The sequence below is a fragment of the Lycorma delicatula genome, chromosome 6 (assembly GCF_047948215.1).
Source record: "Lycorma delicatula isolate Av1 chromosome 6, ASM4794821v1, whole genome shotgun sequence".
NCBI lineage: Eukaryota > Metazoa > Arthropoda > Insecta > Hemiptera > Fulgoridae > Lycorma > Lycorma delicatula.
Genome location: NC_134460.1, coordinates 69280268 through 69306691, shown reverse-complemented (window position 1 = coordinate 69306691; position 26424 = coordinate 69280268). Strand labels below are relative to the sequence as shown.

Genomic DNA, 26424 nt, shown 5'->3' with positions numbered 1-26424 from the left:
ATGGGTTGTGGTTCATTTAGAACTGACTGTGTCACCAGAAGTGAAACAGAAAAACAGTCAGTACAGATTCATAATGAGGTGAGAAGTCTGCAGAGAACTTTTAACAAGAACATTCATTCAGAAGTAAGTACCTGGTGATTATGAGAAAAGATGGAAATTTTTTGAAGATTAGTTATTTCTTGTTGCTCATGAAAGTGAAATAAGTAATTATGCTGGTGGAACTGTCACAGAAAATTCTAGCTCTAAAGAAAAATTGAATGTGCTGTACATGTTGCATCTAACAGCATTCTCAACACATTAAAGAGTGTTGTGGTTTGTTACGACTTACTTTAGCAGGTAATTGAAGAGGAGTTACCAACTTAGGGCATAATTGAGTGCCAAAAGCTGACCATGAGAAGAAATGGCAAAGTTATACTTCTGTTTCTCATGTCTCTTTTTTAACAGATAAACTTGTTGGAGAAAGTGCTGGTACGTAAGTGCTGTCTATATCTGCAAGCTTTTGTGTTGTGCATCCTATGCAACAATTCAGATGCCAGCGATTTGATTGTACTGCAATTTTATTTGAGACTTCAAGTACATCTTTATGTGATGAGGAGCTGGAGTACAGTACCATGAGTTAGCAGTTAAATACAAAATTGCTTTCCTGATACATTAGCAATTTCAACAAGAGAAATATCTCCATGGTTTTGCCAACATAACAAAAGATTACATCTCTTCTACGGAAAAATATAATATAGAGATCGGCAGTGGTCATCCAACAGGAATTTTCATCAGTCCTCAGTAGCTATTAGAGATTTACAAAAATTTATACTGATGATTTTAAAACTAAACATAGTGTTGGATATGCTTTATACGTTAATGGTGAAGATCATTCTTTGAGACTGCCAGATATGATTGTTGTCTACATTTCTATACAACAAGCTCTTCACTACAAAGAATGTTTCTGTGAAGAGAGAGTGCTTATACATTCAGACTCCTTAAGCGCATTAACTGCTTCAGAATAAAAACATTGAGGATATCCTTGTTGGAAACATCCTGCCGATTCTAAATGAGTAAAATCAAAAGAGACAGCTATGTGTATTCATGTGGACTCTAGGACTTGGTGGTATCTCAGGAAACAAAAGCACAGATGAAGCCGCCAGAATAGCAACAAATTGTGAGAATATAAACATAATCCCTATTCAAGTGGCAAATGTTAAAAATCGTATAACTAACTAATACTATTAGGAACATTTGGGGTAATGGATGGAGAAGATTAAATGTAATAAAAATTACTCATTGAAAATGGAAGAGCAATGCAAAACTAACTTTTGGGGAGCAAGTGGTATGACAAGACTGAGAATTGGTCAGATACAAATAAAAAATTCATATATGCTTCCTGGTGATGAAAGACCAATGTGTAGTGTGTGTGAGACAAACCGCTCACTGTTAAGCATCTGCTTGAAGTGTGTACAATGTATCCGTACTTTAGAAAGAAATATTTATTAAGAAATAATATTGCTGCTGATTTGGAAAATGGCTAAGAAGAAAGTGTAGTTGCTTACCGTACTAGTCATTTGTAGTAAGACTTAAATGAAAATAAGTTTTTGTGTTATGTTTTGAGGATCTTCTGTGTGAAAATTCCCTTTGCACTGCATAATGTTATTTTTTGTTTTATTTTGTATCGTCAAGTAATTTATGAATTTTATTTATACATTTATAATGTTAAGTTTATTTTTGTATTTTATTTAAATGTGAGTAGCCTCTTTTTTTAAATGTTATTTTGCAGATACTTTTTCAAGTAATTTAACTTAAATTAGAATTATGAATATTTTTTTCACTGAAGAGTAGTAATTACATTTATTTGCGGCAACAGGTCACTAAATTGTCATTATATGCTGAGAATATTTAAGAATGACTGTTGACAGTTTGTATTAGTTTTTTTATTAATCAGTAAATGCAACTGTGTTCCCTTACGATATGTGTTTGTCCTTACTGTCTGTAGTAAATCAGTATTCATAGTTTCTGTTGTTATTAGTCTTATTTTGTGACATCTTTTTATTATCACAAGATCATGATCGTTATTCATGATCATAAATGTAAAATTATTAATTACTAGCTGCTCAGCCCAGCTTTGCTGGGATTCACAGCCAGTCATCACTTTGCTCTGCTCTTTGGGATGTAAAAGGAGATTCAGTTTTTGAAAATTGATTTATTTATTGTAATCATGTAAAAATACATAACTTTAACTTTAATTATAAAATACACTAAAATTTTACAAAATAATTGTAACTGTTTTCCACACAACCCATGTAGTACAACCAAATGTGCCTTTTTTTTGTAGTCTTGAAAATTTTTGCATGCCTCACATTAACTGCATATTACGAAAAATTACTTTAATTAAAAGATTTTTATTATTTATTTTTAATTATTCATTTTGATTTCCTATTTCTATTTCATAATTTTAATGTTAGCCCTTGTACTGCTATAAAATACACTATTTGAATTTTTTTAAATTGATCATACCATTCTGGAGATATTTTGGAAAAATAATGGATAACCGAATGATCGAGCATATATTTTTTTTATGCAAATGTTAGCACTCAATATAGTAATAAGTCATTTGAATTTTTAAAATTGGTCATACTGTCTTGTAGATATGATTGAATTTCAGAAAAAGATAATGTCTGGATAACTGGACAACTAGATAATCGAGAGCGTAAAAGAAAATCATAAAAACCACCCTTGCAATAATTAGAAACTTTTTGCCAAATTAGATTTTTTTGTATATCTATGGGGTCCTTAATCTTGCATTTCTATATACTGATATAGATTATTAGTGATCATTCTTCTTTTACTAAAAAGATTATTTAGGAGCAAGTATGACTTTATCTACATGGAGCTCTATGGACAATTCTATCTTCAACTTATACAAAAAATAAAATCAAAACACATTCTGTCAAGCTTAAATTTTTGTTCAATAATTTTCCTACTACATGAAGTATGTTTTATATTTCAAATAAGACATTATTTTCTACATACAACTCTACGCCTAAACATATTATGTTGAGCTAATGTTTTTTTGCAAACCATTTATATATTAGATATCAACAAAAGAGATGTGATGAACAGAATATACCACAATTTATTTTTATATAATATACAATATTAAAATGGGATCCGTGTAGAAAAAAAGGAATCGACCAAGTAACCCAATCAAAAACACACAGGACTTTGACCGATCTTATTTATTATTTAACAAGTATACACCTGATCACCACGAGACATGTACTAATAAATTGGGATTTTTTGCTAGTGATTGCTACTACATTCCAGTGCTAAGGGGACAGACACGCACACACACACAAATGCCCTTTAGTAGGGTAGGATTATTTATAAATAGCATATTTATAATTGAAATTTAGTATGAAGGATGTAATTAGTGATTAAGATATGTTATTTTTGTTTATTTTACTTAATAGGTTTCAATTACAATTTGCAATGATATAAAAATTTAATATATTTATACTGTTTTATAATGTATAAATGATTTTAATTTTATAACTGTAAACAAAGGAAGCGAAATGTTGCTTCCTTATCCATTCATGTATCTATTTTCAAGATACATTAAGTGACAACTACGCTTACAATTATGTCATTTTTCTCAGCTATAATGTGGTTAATTGCTCAGTTGTGTGTTTGTATATGTAATTTGTATAAAGAATTATGGTGTTTAATGATTTTTTAATTTTCTGTAATAAAATTTAAGTACTAAATATTAGGTAGCATTTATGATTTTATTTAAATGACAATATTTATTTTCAGGTTGGGAAGATGATGATGATTTATTCGTCCTTAATAATGAAAAGGAATCATATCCGTGTCCTAAGTGTGGGAAAATATATCGTTGGAAAAAAAATAGACAGACACACATAAAATTTGAGTGTGGAAGGAATCCTTCACAACAGTGCCCTTATTGTCCTCATAAAACAAAATATCCTAGCAATTTAAAAAAGCATATAATTATAAAACACTTACAACCTTTTGATTAATTATGTTTTTTAGGCTATTTAATGTGTGTTTTTTTATTCTCAGCAATATTTTTTATCCTGAAAATAATTTTTTATTAGTATTATCCATGAAAAGTTTTTTGTTCTTGTTAACAAAAAAAATTATTTCTCTGTACCTCATTAAAACTTTATTATTTATGAGTGAATCTTCAAATAAAGGATTTCTATGCATTTTCAAAGTTAAATTTTTTTTGTTTGATGTGTATTTTTTTTGTATTTGTATTTTTACTTCAATTTTTTATTTTCTTTTAAAAAACAAAATATTTGTAATAAAAAAACAAATTTACTCTCTTCTAATTTTGGATTTGTGTTATTTTTAGTTATGTTAAGTTTATATTATATACTAATACAAATTTGTGCGTATATTTAAAGTTATATATGTATAAAACAATAATTAGATAAGTTAAATTTACCATATTAATTTCTAATAACTAGTTTTTGCAGTATCCCCCCTCATCCTCAGTTTGAATTATATTCTGTTACACTGAAATATATTCTTTTAATTTTTTGTCATTTGTTTGAAATTATGTTTTATAAAACATAAATATTGATGATTTAATTAAATAATAATTATAGAAATACAATCTAACAGTTTTCAGTAATGACATTAAAACAGTGGAAAATATCAATTTTAAAGATTACATCATTCCAGTACTGAACAGCAAAATTTACATATATGCACATTATATTATTCAAAATTTCAGTGTGAAACATAATTTCAAATAAAATGACAGAAAATTCAAAGAATATGTTTTAATGTAATAAATACAGAATTTAATACCAACTGAAGATTCGGGATACTCCAAAAACTGGTTATTGGAAATTAATGTGGTAAGTTTAACTTATCTAATTACTGTATTTTGGTGGTTTAAATATAATATAATATTAAATTTTATTAACACATTGGTCAATATGTTGATGAATTATTTTAATAGTAAAAAGTTTTATATATTTATTATTTGCTTTATTATATAGAAGGTTGTATACTTGAAGAAGGAAGAAAGTGTATTATATTCAAATTCTATTTAATAATTTTTTTTAAATATGAGTATAGAACTTTACTTCCACTTGTTTTTAAATAAGTTGATTGATTATGTACTATCAATCTGTGATGAAGATTCTATTTTATAAAATTATTTTTTTGATTTCCTGTCCCTTTTTCCTCCTTACATTTAGTATTTTTTGAGAGATTCCTGCTTCATCAGAACAATTTTTCTATAACAAAATTTTTTGAAAATTTAATTTAGTATACTAAAATTATAGAGAGGTATGTTTACAATTTCAAGTCATCAAAATGAAAAAATACATTTAAAATTATCATAGTATTAATATATTTTTAAATATATGTTAAATTATGGCACCAAAATTAATACTTTCATTATGTAACAGACTGTAATGGCACAAGAATAGTACATTTTATATCAGTGATGGAGAAGGTAAACATATCTCTTTATAATTTTAATATTTTAAATTAACTTCATTAAAAACATCTGCTGAAGCAATAAGTACAAATATTAGTTTTATAAATAATAAACTGATGCTAGGATGCAAATTTACTATTCATTAATGTAATTGGATTACTTTTAATGTGTATTGTTATATCTTCCACATTTGGTAAAATTCTCTTTTGAATTTTTCTCTTTTATTTTTTTTAGTTAAAATAAATATTTATATCATTCTACATTGTTAATTTGTATAGAACTTATTTTAAATTGTGTGATTGAACAATTTATTCAGTATAATTTTAAGTGGATTCATATTCAAAGCATTTTTTTCTTTTTATTTCATTTATTTTTATCAGTTAACAGATTTATTAATTCTGTTAAAATTAATAACTGGCCAGTAACAAAATACATTGTTGCTTTGTATTTATTTATTACCACCATGTGTTCTCCTTTGCAGCCATAACATACTCTTTTGAGTTCTAATACTTTTTCTTTTGTGAATTAATGCCACAACTCTTTTGATTTGTTATTTTTTTTATTTAACATTTACCATTGCAATTTTCAGAAAAAATGTTTTATTTTTACTAATGATAAGTCACATTGCTTTAATTGATAAGTTTTTCTTTTTAATTGCTACTGCATTGCAACGTAAAGATTTTTTATTGTATTATTGTTGTTTATAATTTGATGCCTTTTTAGAATATTAATCTCTTATCAATAAAGAGTGTGTTACTTTGATGAATTTTTTAAGAATATTATTTTATATTTTCTAAGTATTAATATTAAATTTTTTAAAAACTACAATTTTACTTTCCTGACATTATAGCTCCACAGCTATGCTGCAAGAAAGTTTAGTAATCTGTCAAAAAAGATGGGGTATGGGTGTTGCATTTCTCAATGTTTCATGATCCCCGAACTCCAAAAAATAAAAATTTTTGACAAGATTAATTGATTTTGATGAAATCTTGTACAGAGACTTGTGTATATGGGTAATTTGTTGGTAAAATTTTGGGGTAAATTTTTCCAAAATTTTTTAAACATAACTCTACTTTGTATTAAGCTCAGTACATGCTTGCTGCATGCTTATCTTACCATTAAAAAAAAAAAATTCCCCCAAAATTCCCCCTTCCTTTTTAGTTTTTCAAAACTTTTTTCATTTATTTGAACTATAATGCTTATTTAAACATTATTAAACTTTAAAAATTTCATCAAAATTCACCCCCACCCACAAAAAACAAAAGCTAGGTAACTTTTATTGATTGTACATTCTTTAGTGAGATTTTTTTTAATTTCTTTCATTTAGCATAATACACATAAAAAAATCAAAAACTTTCTTGGAAGGTAATTCTGAAAATGTGGAGCAGAAAAAATAAAATACACCTGTTTTTTTAATTTTTAGAAATTTTTTTGGTTAATTAAACATATAATGATAATTTTTCAATAAAACTTCATCATAAATTACACCCACCAAAAAAAGAAATCTTAAGTAACTTTTTCAGAATAATATTTTTTACACTGCAATAAATAATCAATGCCAGGAAATATTGTAACGTTGATGTCAGATTTTTTATTTAAAAATAAAAAGCAAGAAATGTCATATATGGCCATGTTCCATCGAAAAGTACCAAAATAATAACAATAAATGTACGATAATAATTAATTATTATGATGTGGGAATGAACAAAAATGAATTAACAAATAGAATATTTATTAAATTATTAATGTAATTATAACCAATGCATCAAGTTGGCTCCGAAACGAATAGCAGCAACCAAATAACAAAAATAAATTACTGACTAATTACTAATGCTTCTCATTGGGCAAGCTGTGGAATTAATTAGAATAACAAATCAAATGTTGGTTATTCTAAGAATACCTAAAACAAAATGTGACAAATTTTAAAACTTCTTATTTTTTCAGTGGTTTTTTTTATGACAAAAGTGATAAAATATGTTAAACCCCCAGTAATACAAAATAAAATTAATTAGTGTTAACTGCTGATATATTTGTTTTTTAACTGAAATAACCATTATTAATTTAACTGAAATCTATACAGATATTGGGCTTTCACTTTTAATGTTTTACAGGTAGAAATTCCATTTCAATTGCTTGATTAACAGCTTTTAGAAGAATTAATGATTCATTTCTATAAACCAGTTTAGGAATATCATTCTCCTTTTTAGTATCCAAGGTTCAAAAAAGAGTTATTTGATTCATTGATTACTGGGATGAGGGATAGATTTATTATTATGTGTTATGACTGAAAAAAGAGAATGTGTACAAGTGTTCAAATTTGTGTTTGTACCTCTTAGTAGCAGTAGATACTATTCACATTTTGTCATTTCCTAGATAACTACAGAATTTTCAAAAGGCGTCAGTTAAATACAATATTAGCTTTATGTAATATAAGAGTAGTTCAGTAAAATGTTATGAAAATGAAGTTCTTTATTTGTCAGTTAGGTCATTAATGTGAATACTTTTACTAGAATACAATTTAAGTATTTTATAGTTTCTGTAGATAAGAATTTAAATAATTACTTATAAACTTATGTCTTTGTTAATTGCTTTAAATTATACTTCTAGGTATTTTAATTGAGAAGAACGATCTTGATATTTCTGATGGATTGGGTTATCCTTGCCATAAATGTGGAAAAGTATACAAATGGAAGACTGCACGGACCTCACATTTAAAGAATGAATGCGGTCTTGAACCAAAATTCAAGTGTTCTTATTGTGATTACCGTTCAAAATGGCAACATAATTTGAAAACACATATTGTACTTAAGCATACTAATTTTATGAAAAAATAATAATAAAAAAGATAGTTGTTTTTAATACGAAGCAAAGTATCTAAAACTGATATGCAATTTTGTTTTATTGTACTATATCCCTTATAGAAGGGTAAAATGAATAGATTTTTCTTATTTATAATCTATATTTTACTTTACCTTTTTCATGCATAAGAAAGTGAGTTACTGAGTGACTCAAGTAGATTAAATAATGCCATGATTTATCTGCCATAATATCATGAAATTGATGATGCATTTCCAAATGTAGTACAAGTCCTTAATTCCTTTACTTTTACACTGCTAAAATTGTTCAGGTTTGAAACTTTATCATGTAAATTCAGGATTAAAAGAGATCACTTCCTTGTGTATATCTTAATTAAACCTAAATGATATATAATTTACTTAATTTTGGAGCAGTAGCTTTACTGTAACTGAAATTTTATTCATTATGTTTATTTAGATCCATTATATGTACATATTTTTTTTTATTTTTTATTTAGTTAACCATTTTCTATTCTAGAATAGTTGTTAAATTGTATGGCTACAAAATATATTCTACAGATCATGCTCCTGTGTGATGGCATTTTTACTATTTATTACAACTATTCTATACACCTTTTATTCTATAGACCTTTTTTATTCTATTGTACTAGATTATATGATAATCAATGTTTTTTGTTTCACAAAAACATATACATATCAAAGAATGAAAAAAGTAGAAAGGAAAAATAAGTAATAGAAGTATTTTATTGTGAAAAAAATGCAGGTATAAAAAACTAATATTTCAAGTTCTTTTTAGAAAAGAGTAGAGGTGTGCAGAATAAAAGGAGAAAGTTGACAGTGTCATTTGTATCATACTGAAAAAATAAGATTTTATGCAAAATAATAAGTTACTTTGGTGACATTTTAATCATTATGTAGACAGAAATATTGTTTACTGAAATGTATATTTATTACAGATTTTCTTGCCTTTGATTTTAGTTTCTATTCACCCTCATAATGGCCAAGTGTTTACATTTTATATTATATTGTAATTCTATTAAAATATTTTGTGTGGTTATTTGAATAATAATTTTCTTTTAATTCTGTGATTTAAAATATTTATTTGTTGGTTAATATTACTTTTCATTTATTTTTTCATTGATGTAGGTTTTTGTGTGGATTATGATGTCGAATGTTTACTCGTAGTTTAAAGTAAATTAAGCTGCAACATTTTTTTTTATTAAACTGTTTAATTTTGTGTTATGGTTAGTTAATTGTGAATATTATTGTACTTTTAAATGTTAAAAGTGTAGTAGTTCCAAATTTTTATGAATTTTTTGTCTATGTATTTCAATTAAATATTATGTTAAATTTTAAATATGACATTTTTGTGAAATTATTGTATAAAAAATTATTTTTTTAAAATATTTTAATAATTTTTTTGTGACATGGTTAATAATCCATCAGTTTCACTTATTTGTTGTTAACACATTTTTAACAATACTTCCTGGTTAGTTTTATTTTTAAACGCCTGTTAGGAACTAATAGGATAACTTTTTATAGTGATTTTTGATTTTGTTACTGTTAATTTAAATTTTCCTTTGTTCTTAGTTGACTTCTGATACTCTCTCAGAGTCTTCCTTCAGTTAGTATAAATTGTCACAAATCTGAAGAAAGAAACTTTTTAATTTCGCGCCATTGGAGATATTTAGTGATGTGTGGTTGGCAGCACTTTGATCCACATAACCTCCTCTGTGACCATATGTTCTTGAATTGTTGATATTCTAGTTTAGTTTTCATGTTGTTGTAATTTGAGTGCAACATGTTTAAATATTGGTGACAATTCTGTAATGTGCAATTTCTGGGAGATAAAACGTAAACTTTTGTGTAAGACTGGGAAAATTTTCACAGAAACATTTCAACTTTTGAAACAAGCTTACAGAGATGATGTTCTTGGTCATACACAATATTATGAATGGTTTTCATGATTTAAAAGTGGTCATCAGTCAATTGAAGATGACCCTCAGCCAGGAAAGCCTTTGACTTCAACTAATGACACCCATGTTCAGATAATCAGTCATCTGGTGCGTGCAAATTTCCGATTGACTGTCTGAAGAGAGTTCATGGTTCCTTCACTATGACAATGCACCTGCACATTTAGTTTTGTCAATTTATCAGTTTTGTGCCAAAAATCAGATGATTGTCCCTCAGCCGCAATACTCGCCAGATCTGGCTCCTTGCAATTTTTTCTTATTTCCAAAATTGAAATCAGTAATGAAAGGACGCCTTTTCAGACTATTGATGACATTAAAGCAAATTCGTCACAGACCTTAAAGGTCATTTCAAGTGAAGCTGTCCAGGACTGCTTTGCGAAGTGGAAACACACTGCTGGGAAAAGTGTGTGAATAAGGGAAGGGAGTCCATTGAAGGGTACAAAGACCATTAATCTATAAAATTAATAATAAAGATTGAAAAAATAAAGTTATGTTATTTTCTGAACAGACCATGTATATCATTGTGTCTGAGAGATTCGTATAAACTAAACATATGTTTTATTTACAGGCATTGAAATAACTGGGTTAGTAATGAGAGCCAACTTAGTTCCATGATAATTTATACTTGCTAAATTTGGTTATTAAATTATTTTTGTGTTCATAGATAAGAGAATTTTGTTTATAAACTTTTTGTCTTTCAAATTTATACACATTAAAAATGTTGTAAACTCAGTGTTATCAATAAAAGCTGTAAAAGGATTAACACTCTATTTTACTCCATTAATTTTAACTTCTTAATTAAAGAAGTGCTATATATTTGACATTTTTCTGTTTCCTTCTGGTGAAACATTATTGTTTTGTTTGATATCAGTTCACTTTTATAAAATATTAAAAGATGTAGATAGTTTTCTTAATGTAAAATTCTTTCAAAACTTAGAACACTACTTCTAGAAACTGCTTCCAAAAATAGTTTTGATAGTATGAAGTATTCTATGTGAATTATATTTCTACTGGTGCATGGCAAAGTAAAGTATTCAATATCCAGTACTTATAATTTTGCATGAATGTTAGTTGGATATATTGTAATTCAATCATGAAACCTCTAATTGTTCCCTTTGGCTACACATTTGAGATTGTTTTAATTACTACTATATTAGATTATACCTCAATATGCTTAATTTGATATAAATTTTTCATTAATACTAATTCTACCATCAGAAACATGGGTATAGCAGTTCATTTTTTATCCTCTTTATATGAAACTAACAAATTATCAAATTACAGTTTAAGCAACACTCCTTTTCACTAACATGTAAGGTAATTTTCTTTGATTGATCTTTTTCACATTTATTTGATTTTTTTTCTAAAATATTGAACAATCTATAATTTTTTCTCTTCAGTAATTCTAAATAATGAAGAAGTACATGATCTTAAAGAAGTATGTTAAATAGAAATTTACATGATCTTATTATTTGTTTTTGTAATAACATCTTTATTTCATTTATTGATAACTAGCTTGGATACGTTTTGGTAATTTCTGTCCATTCTTTAATTTTAAGTAGATTTATCTTTTATTCTGATTATTTCTATGATACATTCATTCTAATATTTATATTAGAATATCATATTTGTCTCCCAGCATTTTTCATTCTTTTTTTAATATTATTTATCTCTAACTTCAGCATTGTATTTATTCCCTTTACTGTATTTAATAAATGAAGTAGGAGGTATTATACATCTTTCCCTTCATCTTTGTGAGAAATACTTTATTATTACCTCATCTGTTTTTTTTAATTTGTTTGCAAACCCAGATTTTTTTTATAACAGAATTTCCTTTTATTTTAATATTAACTCTTTACTTATGCCTGAAATTTCCATTCTTCAAACTTTAGTATTGTTTCGGCTAGTCTTTCTTTATTTTTAATGATAAGTTCATGGTTTTGGATTATTTTAATTGTTATGTCTCTTATGGTTTTTCTTCTCTTCACTTACTTTGAATTTTACTTTTTTTTATATTTAGTGTTTTTCTGCCATTAATTTCATGGTATTTATGGTTTCACTATTTTTTTCCTTTTTAAAGAAAACAAGGACTTATTAAAATTTATAACTGCAATTTTTTATATAATTTGTTGTCATTAAAGAATAGTTTTAAAATGTGATTTTAGTGTAATCTTTGTATGCTTTAGATCATTTTTCTGAAACACTTTATTTCTGAATGGAACAGGATATTTGAGAATTTGTTACATTTTTGTTTTAATTCATTGAAAGTTTCAATAGTGTAAATTTTCATCAAAATGCTATGGTGTCAAGTTATTTTTGAAAAGTACTTTATGTTCAGTAAAATGTTAATAAATAAATTAGAACTTATGAACAGAAAGTTGTAAAGTGTAAAGTAAATGGTAAAGTAACTGGTGAACAAGTTACTTGGTGAAAGTTTCTGTAATGAAAGTTTGTTTTCTGAAGAGGTAACATTAGCATTAGGACTGTACTTAAAGATATTTTAACAGAGATTTTATTTTTATCATGCCAGTAAGTACAGTGTTAGTCTTAACTGAGGTTTACCACTTCTAACACAGATATTACATTAAATCCAGAAAAAAGTAATCAGGTTGTATGGTCAGCAGCATTTGAATCTAGGTCCTATCTCTTCATAGAACAACTGATCAACATCTTTACTAATCACTTGCTTACAATTTATGGTTTATTGTTTTCTCCATAGATATTTTTGTAAATGAAATCATAGAGATTTAAGAGAATGTAGAAAAGGAAAACAAATAAGTTAATGTGACATCATTTTTTTAATAGCTTATTATTTATTTGCATTGTCCTGTAACAGTGATTTCAAAATTCTACACTAAAATTATTTTTTTAATTGGATTATAACGCATTAAAAAGGAAATATTGCCTTTTATTTATTGTTACTAATAAATTTTCATTACTTGTTTGAAACTTCTTTTTTCCACCATCTAGTAGTTAATTGGTTTCATGTTATTCTCTGTTCACCTAATTCTTTTTAATATACTTACTGCATCTTAATCTTCAAATATCTGTTTTATGTATTCTAGTCTTTTTCGTTATGTACAATTTTTTACTTTTTACATGTTCCTCTATCACAAGATTAATTGAACCTGAACTTTTAATTTATAGCCAATCAATCTACTTTGTCTCTTTACATGATTCGCCTGCAGATTTTCTTTTTTTATCATATTAATTTAATAAAAATATATTTTAAGTGGAGTATCTATATATTGATCCAGGTCTCTCTAAGGTGACCCACCGGGTTGGTCTAGTGGTTAACGCGTCTTCCCAAATCAGCTGATTTGGAAGTTGAGAGTTACAGCGTTCAAGTCCTAGTAAAGCCAGTTATTTTCACATGGATTTGAATACTAGATCGTGGATACCGGTGTTCTTTGGTGGTTGGGTTTCAATTAACCACACATCTCAGGAATGGTCAAACTGAGAATGTACAAGACTACACTTCATTTACACTCATACATATCATCCTCATTCATCCTCTGAAGAATTATCTAAACGGTAGTTTCCGGAGGCTAAACAGAAAAGAAAGAAAGAGAAAGGTCTCTCTAAGGTAAACAGCACCCTCCAAACAGATAAATTTCTAGATAGATACATTACCAGCTAGAAGACATCTCCGGGATAGGTCTGATCTGTAGGCTGAGTCACCTAACCACTTTGCACATAACTAATAATAAATTTATTCAGTTTTTTTTTTTTTTACTATTTGTAAGTTAATTGATAGGTAGTTGATTTAACTTTTATCAATTAACATATACTAATGGTTAGGTTTGTAATCAAGCATTGATGGATCTTAAGAGAATGATTTTCCTGTGATCTCTGAAAATTCCTTGATTAAAAAATGAGGATTTCTCCAAGGACTCAAGTTTGGAGTCCGATTACAGTTGATATAAATGTTGAACATTTCAAGCACAATAAAAAGAAAATCACTCCAATCCATCCAGTGGAATGCTCACATGGACTAGAAATAAGTTTTCAACTCTTATTTTTAATATATATATTTTTAGTCAATTTTAAGACTCGTATTCTTCTGTACTATTGTACAAATATAATTAAATGAATAACTTGAACCACCAAGTACAAAATAAAATTAAATTAGGTAGGATGACACGTACCTTATATCATTATATACACACAAGAGTACAATTTTTTCATATCTTCAGTTTATCCAATCTTTTAATTGTTCACGTAAAATAACTTGTTATAAATACACATTAACAAAATAAAATCTTGATAAATACAATAAAACAAAATTTATTGAAACTTTAGATGTAAATTTTAAAATCAATTCAAATCAAAATGGAATTAATATTAAAAATTTGTTTCCCCTTTAATTTAAGATTTAAAATCAAAATTAAAAGTTAAAGTTGGTAGTAATATAAATCGGCTAGCCAAACCACACACAAATATTCATTCCATTTTAATGTATTTATCATTTTCACTTTTAATTTATATTTTTATTATTTGACAACACATTTTTATATATAGAATTTTTAACTTTAATTTTAACTTTTAATTTTGATTTTAAATTTAAAGTGAAAAAAATGTTAATATTAATAACATTTTGATTTGAATTGATTTTAAAGTTTACATCCAAAGTTTTAACAAATTTTGTTTTATTGTATTTAAGAAGATATTATTTTGTTAATGTGTATTGATAATATGTAATTTTACGTGAAGAATTAAGAGATTGGATCATTTGAAGATGTGAGAAGATCGTGAAAGTACTCTTGTGTATATATAATGATATAAGGTAGGTGTCATCCTACCTAATTTAATTTAATTTTGTACTTGGTGGATCGAGTTATTTATATATATATATTTATATATTTTAATGGTAAATTATTCTAATTTCTTTAAAAATTTAGTGTATTGAATTTTCTTAAATGAATTATTTATCATTATTAAATTTATATTGCTTGTAACTTAATTTCTTGTTTATGTTATCCTGTTCCTACAAGTTTTTTTTTATGTTTAACAACTTTTACTGTTATCTAAAGTATTGTGTCATTAACACTTCTTTTTTTTATTAAAAATTTTGTTTTGCTAATTCTTTAAAGACAGTTTTATTATTACAGAAACTTTAGTTGTCCACCTAATTATTTTCTGTAGTCATATGTTTACTATAATTTTTATTCAATATTTTGTTTTCATATTATTTTTAACTATATGTATGAGTATCTAGAATATTGGAATAAAGTGTTCTTAAAGATTTTTTAAATATACATTTTATTTGTTACTTGGCTAAGTTATCAGTAATAAATAATAATAATAATTTAGTAATTTGTTAACAGTAGTTCTAATATTCTACAAAAATAATTACTTGATCACAATCTCATATACTGAATGCAAAGTATTACATTTTACAAGTGTGTATTTTCTTTTATATTATATTTCAGGTCTGTTTGGTGTGGAAAGATATATTCAACTACCAAGTGAAATACGATATCCTTGCTTATATTGCAACAAAACATATCGTTGGAAAGGTGATAGAAATGCACATATGAAAAATGAATGTGGACAAGAACCTAAGTTTCAGTGCCCTCATTGCCCCTATCGATCAAAACGACAACGAAATTTAAGGAAACATATATATAATAGACATTGTATCTTGCAATCATGATTTTCCTGTGCTTTTTTTTAATGTGAATGAAACAGTAGTTTTGTATCTAATTATTTTTACAGGGCTGTATTTTAATTTATTTTGAGCTTACTGTCACAGTTTATTTAAAAAAATGGTGCTCCTAATTGATAAACAATTAGACCATTCAACTTAAAATTATATTATATAGCTCTTAAGATACCTCAGTTCTTTGAAGTCTGATATCAATAATTTAATTTGATAATTTGAATGTATATTGTTTTGCAGTTTATTGAATAGTTAATGTTTACAGTCAATTTGAACAAAAAAAAGCCAAACTGTAGAAATAATTATATGACTGATTTCTAACATAGTGAAATGTTTAAAAATCTTTACAGTACATTATTCAATGCAGTAAATGTTTTCAACAATACCCTCCTCCCTTATGAATCTACCTAAAAAGTATTAGTTAATTAAAAAACTTGATTTTGCATCAAGAAAAATTTGTATGATACATGTCACAAATTTAAAATAATTACCTTTAAAGAGTTAGAATAATTAATGAAAAAAATATATAAGGAATTATCATTAAAAAATTCACTGTTCTTTTAATACTAGAATCTCAATATCCCACATTGTTATTAATAAACTAATAAAAAAATAATGTTTAAGTTTATAAGAACAAATTATGTTGTATATTTTTTATATAGCATTTCTGATGATAGATTTCAACATGGCAGCTTTTTTTAATTTTAATTTTTTTGGGCACAAAAGATTACGGCCTACATTACTAATTAAAATAATAAATGGGATAAAGAATTTAATTAATGTTTTTTTCTGTAGGTTTTGTGTAAATCTAAATAAATATATAAGTTATCTAAACTTGTTTTAATTCTGTGTATGTTTTATTGTTCCTGATTTTTATTTATAATGAACATTATATAGATCACTTCAGGAATAAAATGGAATGAGTATTTCTGATTGAATGTATATTTTCACATGCATTCATGCTTAAATGTTACTTTATTCTTACCCAGAACCGGTTGTGTATGTATATATGTGTGAATCAATTTAAAAAAAAAATTGTCTAATTTAAGGTTATAATATTCTATTTATGCGAATTATATTTATTTAATGAATATTATATACCTTATGAGTTAATATTAATGAGAATATCAAATTTTATTATATGCATTAATGTAGACAAAATATTTTTCCCCGCATTCTCTCACATATCATAAAACACATAAAGCATTATTCAGTTATACACCATGACAATTAAATTTGTAAATCACTTAATAAAAATTTGACTCACATACAAAGTTAGTACATAAGATGATATGCATGGTAAATGCATTAAATTATCACTTTAGTACACTTTACTACTGGTAAAGGAAGTATGTGATGGTAAAAGATTTCCTTCTGATGTAATATATTATGTTATGTTTAAAAAATGACATTTTATCAAATTTTGTGAGATTGCCTTCATTAAAGGGTGATAATCATTATCCCTTGTTTGAATTATGTACCTATTTATATTAATGAATAGGGTATATTCTCTTTTTTCTGGATTTTTAAATTAACATCATTTTGATGTTTACATCAGCAGATAATAAAGTATATTGTAAAGAGAAGGCTGGATATTTAGTTTAGAAAGTACTTCTGAACGAACTATTTCGATTAATTTGAAAGTCAGTCATTTATAATCTTTTCAATATTGATCTGTTTTTTGTGCTGTTCAGTGAATAATTATTGCCGTTAGCTAAATGTTTATTTTAGAATACAAATTCAGTTTAAATGTGTAAACCAGTATAAAAGAATTGGCCCTGTTAAAGATTTGGCAAAAAATTAAAAATGATCCTTTACGATATGATTTTTCTGTGTTTTATCCGACCCTTAAGAATTATTGTATATGTGTCCATATTCATTTCAATATGATTTTTACTTATAGTGAAATGTCCAATTAATAGATAACAGTTGTTTATCATGAATGATAAGTTCCTATTACTTTGTACATGAAATTTTAAAATTATTATATAAGTGATTCCACTTTTTAATTAATATATATTTTTTATTACATTACTTTATTTCTTAAATAGGTGTTTCATATAGACTGAAAGAAAATAGTCATCTCTTTTTTATTAGTATTTGTTCATTTATTTATACTTTATTTCTGTACAGAAAGCAGATTATTAGACAGTTATTTTTGTGACTATCTGTGAAGTAAAATAGAAAACAAGGCGCAATAAAGCTAACTTTTTACTTCCTTGTACAAAGTATAAAGTATTATGATCGCAAAAAATTTCAGTTTCCAGATTTCAATGGAAATATTCATTTTGACCACTCCTGAATCTATTTTGACTAGTTTCGGAGTGACATCTGTACATACGTATGTATGTCGCATAACTCAAAAACGATTAGCTGTAGGATGTTGAAATTTTGTATTTAGGACTCTAATAACATCTAGCTGTACACCTGCCTCTTTGATCGCAATTGACTGAACCAAAAGTGTCCAAAAAACCCCAAAATTAAAAAAAAATTGGATTTCAGAGTTTTTCTTAACTACAGTAATAAGCCCTCATTGAGAGCTTTTCAACAATATATCATAAGGGGTACTTATTTTCATTGGTTCCAGAGTTTTAACCAAAGAAAATTTTTATTTTCTTTGGCTATAACTCTGGATCTTACAAGGGGAAGGCACATTGGTTTGAATCAGACTTCATCTCCTTTTTTTAACTTTTTTTTTTTTTAATTTAAATATATTGATTTATTAATAATTATTAACTTGTCATTGTAAAAACATTTTACAATAAATAATTCAATAACAAAAAAAAATAAAAACAATGAAAAAATATCAGAAGTTTTTAATGAAATAAAATTTTATGTACTTTTGATTTTAAAAAATGTGTAAATGTAATTTAATAGGCATACAAGGAAGTCATGTATTATCCACATCAGATTTTTTTATTGTAGAATTAGAGAATTTAATTGCAATACATTGTTAACCAAACAATAACAATGACGTTCGACTAGACTGACAGATTTTAGAAAAAATATATGTCAATCAGTTAGCATCTGTATCAAGGAACAAGAGATGTTACTCTATTACCTTGTTTACTTTACACAGTTAAATTATTAAGTATTTAATAATACACTTTTTTATAATTTTAGTTTAGTTTTAAGTGATAAAATTTAATTAAAGCATACATATTTTAATGTAATATTAATATTTCATGATATCATTATGCTGTATTTATTACATTTCAGGATATTTTAATGATGTTGGATATGTAAATACTGATAGTGAAATGCGATACCCCTGTTTAACTTGTAACAAGACATATAGAAGGAAAGGGGACAGAAATAGACATATGAATCATGAATGCGGTGGAAAACGAAGATTTCAATGTGAACATTGCCCGTATAAAGCTAAACGATTTTCTCATTTAAAGAAACACATTATTTTTAAACATATCAGTAAATTACCTGGTTTTATTAGTTATTAATCTACTTTAGTTGTATAAAATATCATGTTTTGTGGTTGTCTATTATAATTTTGTTTTCTTTTTGTGTGATGATTATTGTGTTAATAATTCAGAATATAGTGAAAGTAAGTTAAAAAAAATTTCCAGTACATCTCATTTCAGCTAGTAACTCACAATAATCAATTTACCTACTGTTTTATATAGTAATTTTGTGTAAGTTCAGTGGTTTTTTCCATTATTTTTCCAAAGTACACTGATATGGAACTAGAAGATATTTTCCTTTGATTGTCCTGTTTCAAGTCATCCAACTGATCTGTTCTTTCCTTTTAATTAGGGTTTTGTCTTCCGTTCATTTTAATAGCAAAAGTAAAATATATAGTACAGTTCCTAAGAACTTCTTTCTTAGAACTACAATTCATTGTTACAAAAATGTTACGTTAAAGGTGACCTATATACTATAACAGTGGTGTTATGTTATAATCACACCTAATTAAACGCAATTGATCACATTAAATACTGTTATGGTATAGTATTCTAAACTAATTTATTTTATTTAATTAGAAATTACCTAATTATATTATCTGAATTATCTACAGTTCAATATAGTATACTAAGATAATTAAAAGTCACTCTAAAGCCCTTAATTTTATCACGAAAAACTGGTAATAATAAAAATTGTAAAATTAAGGTAAGATATGATCTCAATATTCTGTATTAGGTGGTTTATATTAATATGATTTAATAGTACACAAGAATAATATGAATCTTAAAAAGATTAATTTCAGTAAAATAGTATATGTGTGTGGTGTGCTTGTATTTACCTTAATATCTTTTAACAAAAAGAACTTTTCTAGTGACTTAAGTATATGTCATTTATAGTTATATTTTTATGAATTAACTTAATTGATTTTAACAGAAGTTGAAGGATAAACTTATCATTGCCCTGAATAACATCTTAACTATTTTATTTACTTTGGTTAACAACATTTTGAAATTCAAAAGTGTAAAACAAAACCATGGCAAAAACTGTAGGTATGTCCATGTGCATGTTGAAGTTTATTTGTTTTACTTAAAATCTTAGAATCAATATGTGTATATCAAAATTTGATTTTGTTACTTCTGTATGTTAGGCATTGATGTTGCAAAATGTTTTGAAAATTGGGCTAAGTTGTGGTGAGGTGCACAGTAGTTTCCATTCAACCAACATGATGTAAATATAAATGGAAAAGTTCCACTAACACAGTGCTCACTTTTATTAGCAGCTAATAGACAGACAGTAATGCTAATACCCTCACCCAACTGACAGATTGGTTATTCATTGAATTTGGAAGAATTGTAACAGAAAATAATTTCTTATTATTCGCAGTTAATTTATTAATAACATTTTAATTGCATGAATAAAATGCTGCTGTTTTAATTCATTGATGTAAGAAGTTAAAAAATCAAATTTAATTTATGATTGTACCACTTATTATAATATGTTATTATTTAAAAATTGTTTGTTTATTAACAGTATTTCTTTATTTGGGAAGAAAAATACTGCAATTATGATCAAAAAATCACTAACAAAAACACCTTTCACTGTATTTTAAGTAAATTATTTATTTTAAATATTGTTTAAATTCAAGCATTTGTGGCTGGTTTTCTACAATCCAATGTATCTCAGCTCAAATATTCATGTTATAAATGGACATTGTTATATCTTAATTTATTTTATAGTTAATTTATTTATGAGTTGTATTGATTTTCTTTCTTCTCAAAAAGTATTATATTTTATTTAAAACTGTTAAGATATTTCTCATTAGAATCATTTAATGGGTACTTAATCTTATTACAAAAAAAACAAGAAAATGTTGTTTGTTAATAAAATATTTGAGTTTTTGTATTGTTTTGTTTTCTTTTATCACCCGTCAAAAGTATTAACTGGCAATACAACATAATAAGAATAATATATTAACACTAATGTATTTTGCAAAAAATACTTTTTTGGTGTGTGTGTGTGTGTGTGATTTTTTTATTATGGATTATATTTTATTTTCATATTTTTTTACGTTTAAGTTTTATTTACCATACTCCCAACTACATGCAGTCATTTTCTATTTTGATTATCCTCATCTCTTATTCCACCCTCTTTCTTCATCTTTGAGCCATTCATCTTTGGATAGTTCTCATGGCAGTTAAGTAATCTTGATGGTTAAATTGTTTCTGGATAAAGTCAGAGCTTTTACTTCTCTTAAAATTTAAATCTTTTATTAAATAATTAAGTTGTTTTTAGATATATTTTTATTGGCTTGTAATCCAATATATTTCATTTATTGTGAGTGATTATTTTTATTACATAAACTAGTGATGAATGAATACTTGAGCCAAATTGAAATTTAAGATTTCAAATGTCATGCTGAGTACAATGCCTTAAGTACTGCAAATATTATATTTGCCAAAAAAAAGTATGTAGGTAATGTTCAAAAAAAGGTTTCGTATATCAGAAAGATAATAGTCTGTATCCTTCCTTAAAGGAATTAATTAAATATATTTCATCACACTATTATCAAAAATTTGTTTAGAACAACCTTTTAACATCTTAGGTTTAATTTATGAATAAAAGAATCAAACTAGACCCTGAACACATTTTAATGCTTCTTTTCTTAAATATTTTTTTTATTTTTACAATTTTTTTTATTATTTTTGAACTTTTATATAATTAATATTTACTTTCAAAAAATATATAAATATGAATATAAATAACAATTACTTGTGTAATATTAATTAGACTAAAAATTTGGAAACATCAGTAGTTATGGTTAATAGTATTCAGCTTCAAGAAAACTGTATTTATTCTAACATAAGTAAAAAGGATTTTATTTAAAACAATATTCACAAATTGATGAATATTATGTTAATTCTTTTCCTATGACAATTTACCCGTTCAGACATCTTATGCCCAAGTTTTTGAGGTACTCTTAATTATACAAGCAGAAATTAATAGTGAATGATGACAAGAATATTTCTTAAAAAAATTGTAGTTAATGCTTTTCCTTAATTTCTTTTTTGTATAGGAAGCTTTTACAGAAACCGTGAGGCTTGTTGGAGAGTACAAAAGTAAGATGAAATTCCTTGGAAATAACATCAAACAATACATTATTTGTCTCTAGAATGCTTGCACTCTACAAATCAGCTGACCTGTGTTATGAAATTTGTTAATGTTTAGCGTTACTAAATCATGCAGTAGTGTTTCAAAAAGTCAACAATTTTTATATACATATATTATGAGATTAAGTGTTAAATTGTGAAAATAATTGTGACTCTTCGTTGCTAATGTGACCTACCATTGTATAAGAATTCCATTGAGATATTATTTATCTAATACATTCTTTGATCCTTTATTAATACAAAATAAGAAAAAAGACACCAGATAAAAATTAGTTTGATAAAAGTATAATATGTCAACATTTTATAATATCTTGATCTAACTTCTTGCTGCATTTATTAAATTATTTTTTTTTTTTTTTAAATTTCCTTTGTTCCTAATTTTGAACAATATATTGTAGCTGAGATGTATTAAAATTATTGACCTTCATGGTAGAGTAGTAGCATCTATGCTTTTCATCTGGGGATCCTGGTTTGAATTGGGTTAGGTATAGCATTTTTCATATCTACAAAATTCCATTTCTGTATTCCCCGGTACAAGCTTACCAGCCTATACTCTGCCAGCCTAACTAATTTTGTCTTAAACTGAAAGATTGCATGTTAGGGGGCAATAAGGTGGTTGTAGGCACATTTAGCTTCTGAAGAAAGTAATGAATATTTTGCTCAGCAAAACAGACTTCCTGTTCTAAACTAACTGATGTGCTACAATAAAACCTGTCACAAAATACATGTGCTACCTATTACTGATGAATTACAAATAAAAGAATGTTTTGAAACAAATTATGTATTCATTCACGTTTATGTGGGCAAATAAGTTGCTTAAGCAGTGAATCAAAGCATTTTAAGTGCATAGCTATTCTATGCATGTATATAATAACATAATGATGTACCCAGCAGTATTTATCACTATTATAACCAAATACATACGATGGTAGCTTTTTTAATGAGTAGTATAAATGATATCCTGCAATTGAAATTCAGTTACTTCTTTTATTTTATTAAAAATCCTACTAGAGAATTAAAGCATCAGAAAATCGTGTATGATTAGTTCTTTAATTGCTATTTATTTTCTCATAATCAGACCCAATTAAAAAATAATAAATGCTGATCTTGTCCCATGACAAAAATTGTATAAATAATGAATGATATGGATGGAGTAACCACCTGACATCTGAAAAATTCTAATCATTCTGCTGAAAAAATTTTGTTCTTAAAACTTTTATTTTGAAAAATTTATAATGAAATGTTATCTGAAAAAAAACTCCTACTCAGAAAAAATGGGTTCTTAAGTACATATCTGCAAATTTTTAGTCACAGCAATATCCTATTCAATTTTTTCCAACATAAAAAATGTGCTGATCTGATTTTAAAGCATTGCAATACTCCATTAAAAATCCAAGGCATTTATATTTTACTTACCTATCAGCATATTGAAGCCTAATTAAACTTAGTGTGTAACCTCCTATCTTGATAGTTTCAGTTCTTTTTACAAGCTTGCAAAAAATAGAAGTTATCAAATACTGAACCTACACATATAATTAGATCTTAATTATAAATAACTATATTTGTATAGTATAAAATGTTATCTTTTATTTAATAATAAATACATTAATAAATGTACATAATACAAAATTACTTTTGTGTGAGCTAGATTAAGAAATACTACTCTTTACTTGTAGCTGTTTATTAAAAATGATGTTTGATTATCATATTGAGCTTATGAGACCGTAAATTTAGTGAAATAATATTATATCCAAAAATATATGTTACCAAATTTTTAATGTACGCACAAAAAGTGAAATGCAGAAGAAATAATTTCTATGCTGTATAAATGACTAAATACACTATTTTAACACAAGTTGGAGTGATATAATTCATTCAGTGATAAGTTAATAAATTTTATTTTTTCCCCATTTCAATTTTTTAACTTTAATTAAAGATTGTTCTTCTAAATTTACTATCTTTAAAGAAAACTATTTGTATTAAGAAAAATTTTTTTTTTTTTTAACTACTGTTTTACCATGCATGAATTAATAATGCAGTTTTTTTTACCTAATTTTTAATTCTATTAAAAATATTTTAAACTGTATTCTTAAACTTTACAAAAAAGTTGTAGCACATCGGTGACTAGAGGCATTACTGAATGAACAAATCTTGATCATCCCACCAAGAATGATTAAATTTAAATCAAGCTATTTGAATAGGTATATTGACCTATACTGGTTGACCACTTTGAGTCTGAATATTAAAAAATGTGTATTCACTGGTTTTTTCTACTTATTTACAGAGCTTATTTCTGTAGTTGGTGTCTCCCCAAATATTTCAAAATAAACCACATTATGTCATGTGATACCCAATAAGTTCAGTCAATACACTGTTCAATTATAGTAATAGGTTTAATTTTTTTTTATTATTACCTGGAAGTGTTTTATACTTAATATTTTTATATTAAACTTATTGATCTTGTTACATATGTAATAACTTTTAAAAGGTTTTCTTCTTTTACATATTGTTTACTTTCTTTGCCGTTTCTTCTTACTGTAATTTGCCACTCTTTAATTTTATCAACTTTTTTTTTAATCTCTGGGACCACCGTTAGGTATTACTTCAGAGGATGAGATAAATGTTTTGTAGCGTGTGTGAAAATGCCACGCCTGACCGGGATTCGAGCCTGGAACCATCGGATGAAAGCCTGAAATGCTACCACTTGCACCATGGAGGCTGGCAATTATATCAAACTACGCAGTAATTTATCTCCTTAGAATGGAACGCAAGGATAGCAGGACTTATTTCTTCTAATATGACAGATCAGGCTGTGCATGTATGATATATCTATAGATTTAATCAAAAAAATATACTAGTTACAGAAGAAAGTATAATAAAATGATAAAAGTTATTTTCTATGCAGATCAATTCCATAAGAACACAGACAAAAAATTATTGAAGGCGCGTTGCGTTATTAATTCTATCGTTTAATTTTTTTTTTTTTTTTTATGAACACCAAGCCTTGAGTTAATAAAAGATTTGAGATTGATTGAAATGAATAAAATTATTCAAAAAAAGAAGATAATTAAATTCTCATAAAGATTGGCATATAACAGCAGATGCATTTTAAATGAGAAAATGTATGTTCAGTAGTATCTTAACATTGCTTTTTTGTGGGAAAAACTAAGGTAATTATTCTATTTTTTTTTCTTTGTACTTAATCCTTGATAAATTTTTAATTTTGCTTAATTTTCTTATATTAATTGTATTCATTATCTGTAATAATAGGTATATATAGGAAAGAACAATTACATACAAAGATAATATATTGTAAACTTTAATGTATAGTATACTGTATTTTCAAGACTGTTATTTTCTGGAACACAGCCATATTGTAGATATAAATTTATTTTATCTTATAAAGAAATACATACTGTAAATATTTTCCTTATATTTTTTGTCTGGATTGTTAATTTTTTAACACAGACATTAATCATATTTCTTTATATTTCAGGACTCAGTATTATAATAGATACTGTTGTATCAGAAGATGGCACTCCACGATATCCATGTTACAACTGTGGTAAAACATATATTAAGAAACAATATAGGAATTCACATATGAAACATGAATGTGGACAAGAACCTAAACAACAATGTCCATACTGTAGATACCGAGCCAAACGACAGCATGATCTTAAGAAACATATTTATTCTAAACATTATTCATTTGGTTTATAAAAGTATAATTTTGATTAGTATTAAAAACAGATATAAAACAAAACAGTTTATTAGTTGTAGGCCATTTGTAAATTTGATGAAGTGTTGCAAGTAGTATTAAACTTATACAAGGCAGATTTATATACTTATATACTTGTCTATCAGTGAAGAGAATTAAACATTTTTAGTAAAGAAAATCTATCTAGAGTAGTAG

General features: G+C 26.1%; 1 protein-coding gene across 1 annotated transcript; it reads left to right on the top strand.

Annotated features, from left to right (window-relative positions):
• On the top strand, positions 1–26231 carry LOC142326881 (zinc finger X-chromosomal protein-like). The gene is made up of 5 exons (XM_075369614.1): positions 1–78; positions 5313–5316; positions 8078–8271; positions 22415–22457; positions 26005–26231. Exons 1-5 carry the CDS (start codon positions 1–3, stop codon positions 26229–26231), a joined length of 546 nt encoding a protein of 181 aa, XP_075225729.1.
• The last annotated feature ends 193 nt before the right edge of the window (positions 26232–26424 follow it).

Bases quoted from the DNA above. Each gene is read 5' to 3' on its own strand.
- LOC142326881 (XM_075369614.1), top strand. From the start codon at position 1: ATGGGTTGTGGTTCATTTAGAACTGACTGTGTCACCAGAAGTGAAACA. The intron at 8,272-22,414 runs GTACTTAAGCAT...TTTTTTGTATAG, and splicing joins ATAATTTGAAAACACATATT to GAAGCTTTTACAGAAACCGT. The intron at 22,458-26,004 runs GTAAGATGAAAT...TTTATATTTCAG, and splicing joins GCTTGTTGGAGAGTACAAAA to GACTCAGTATTATAATAGAT.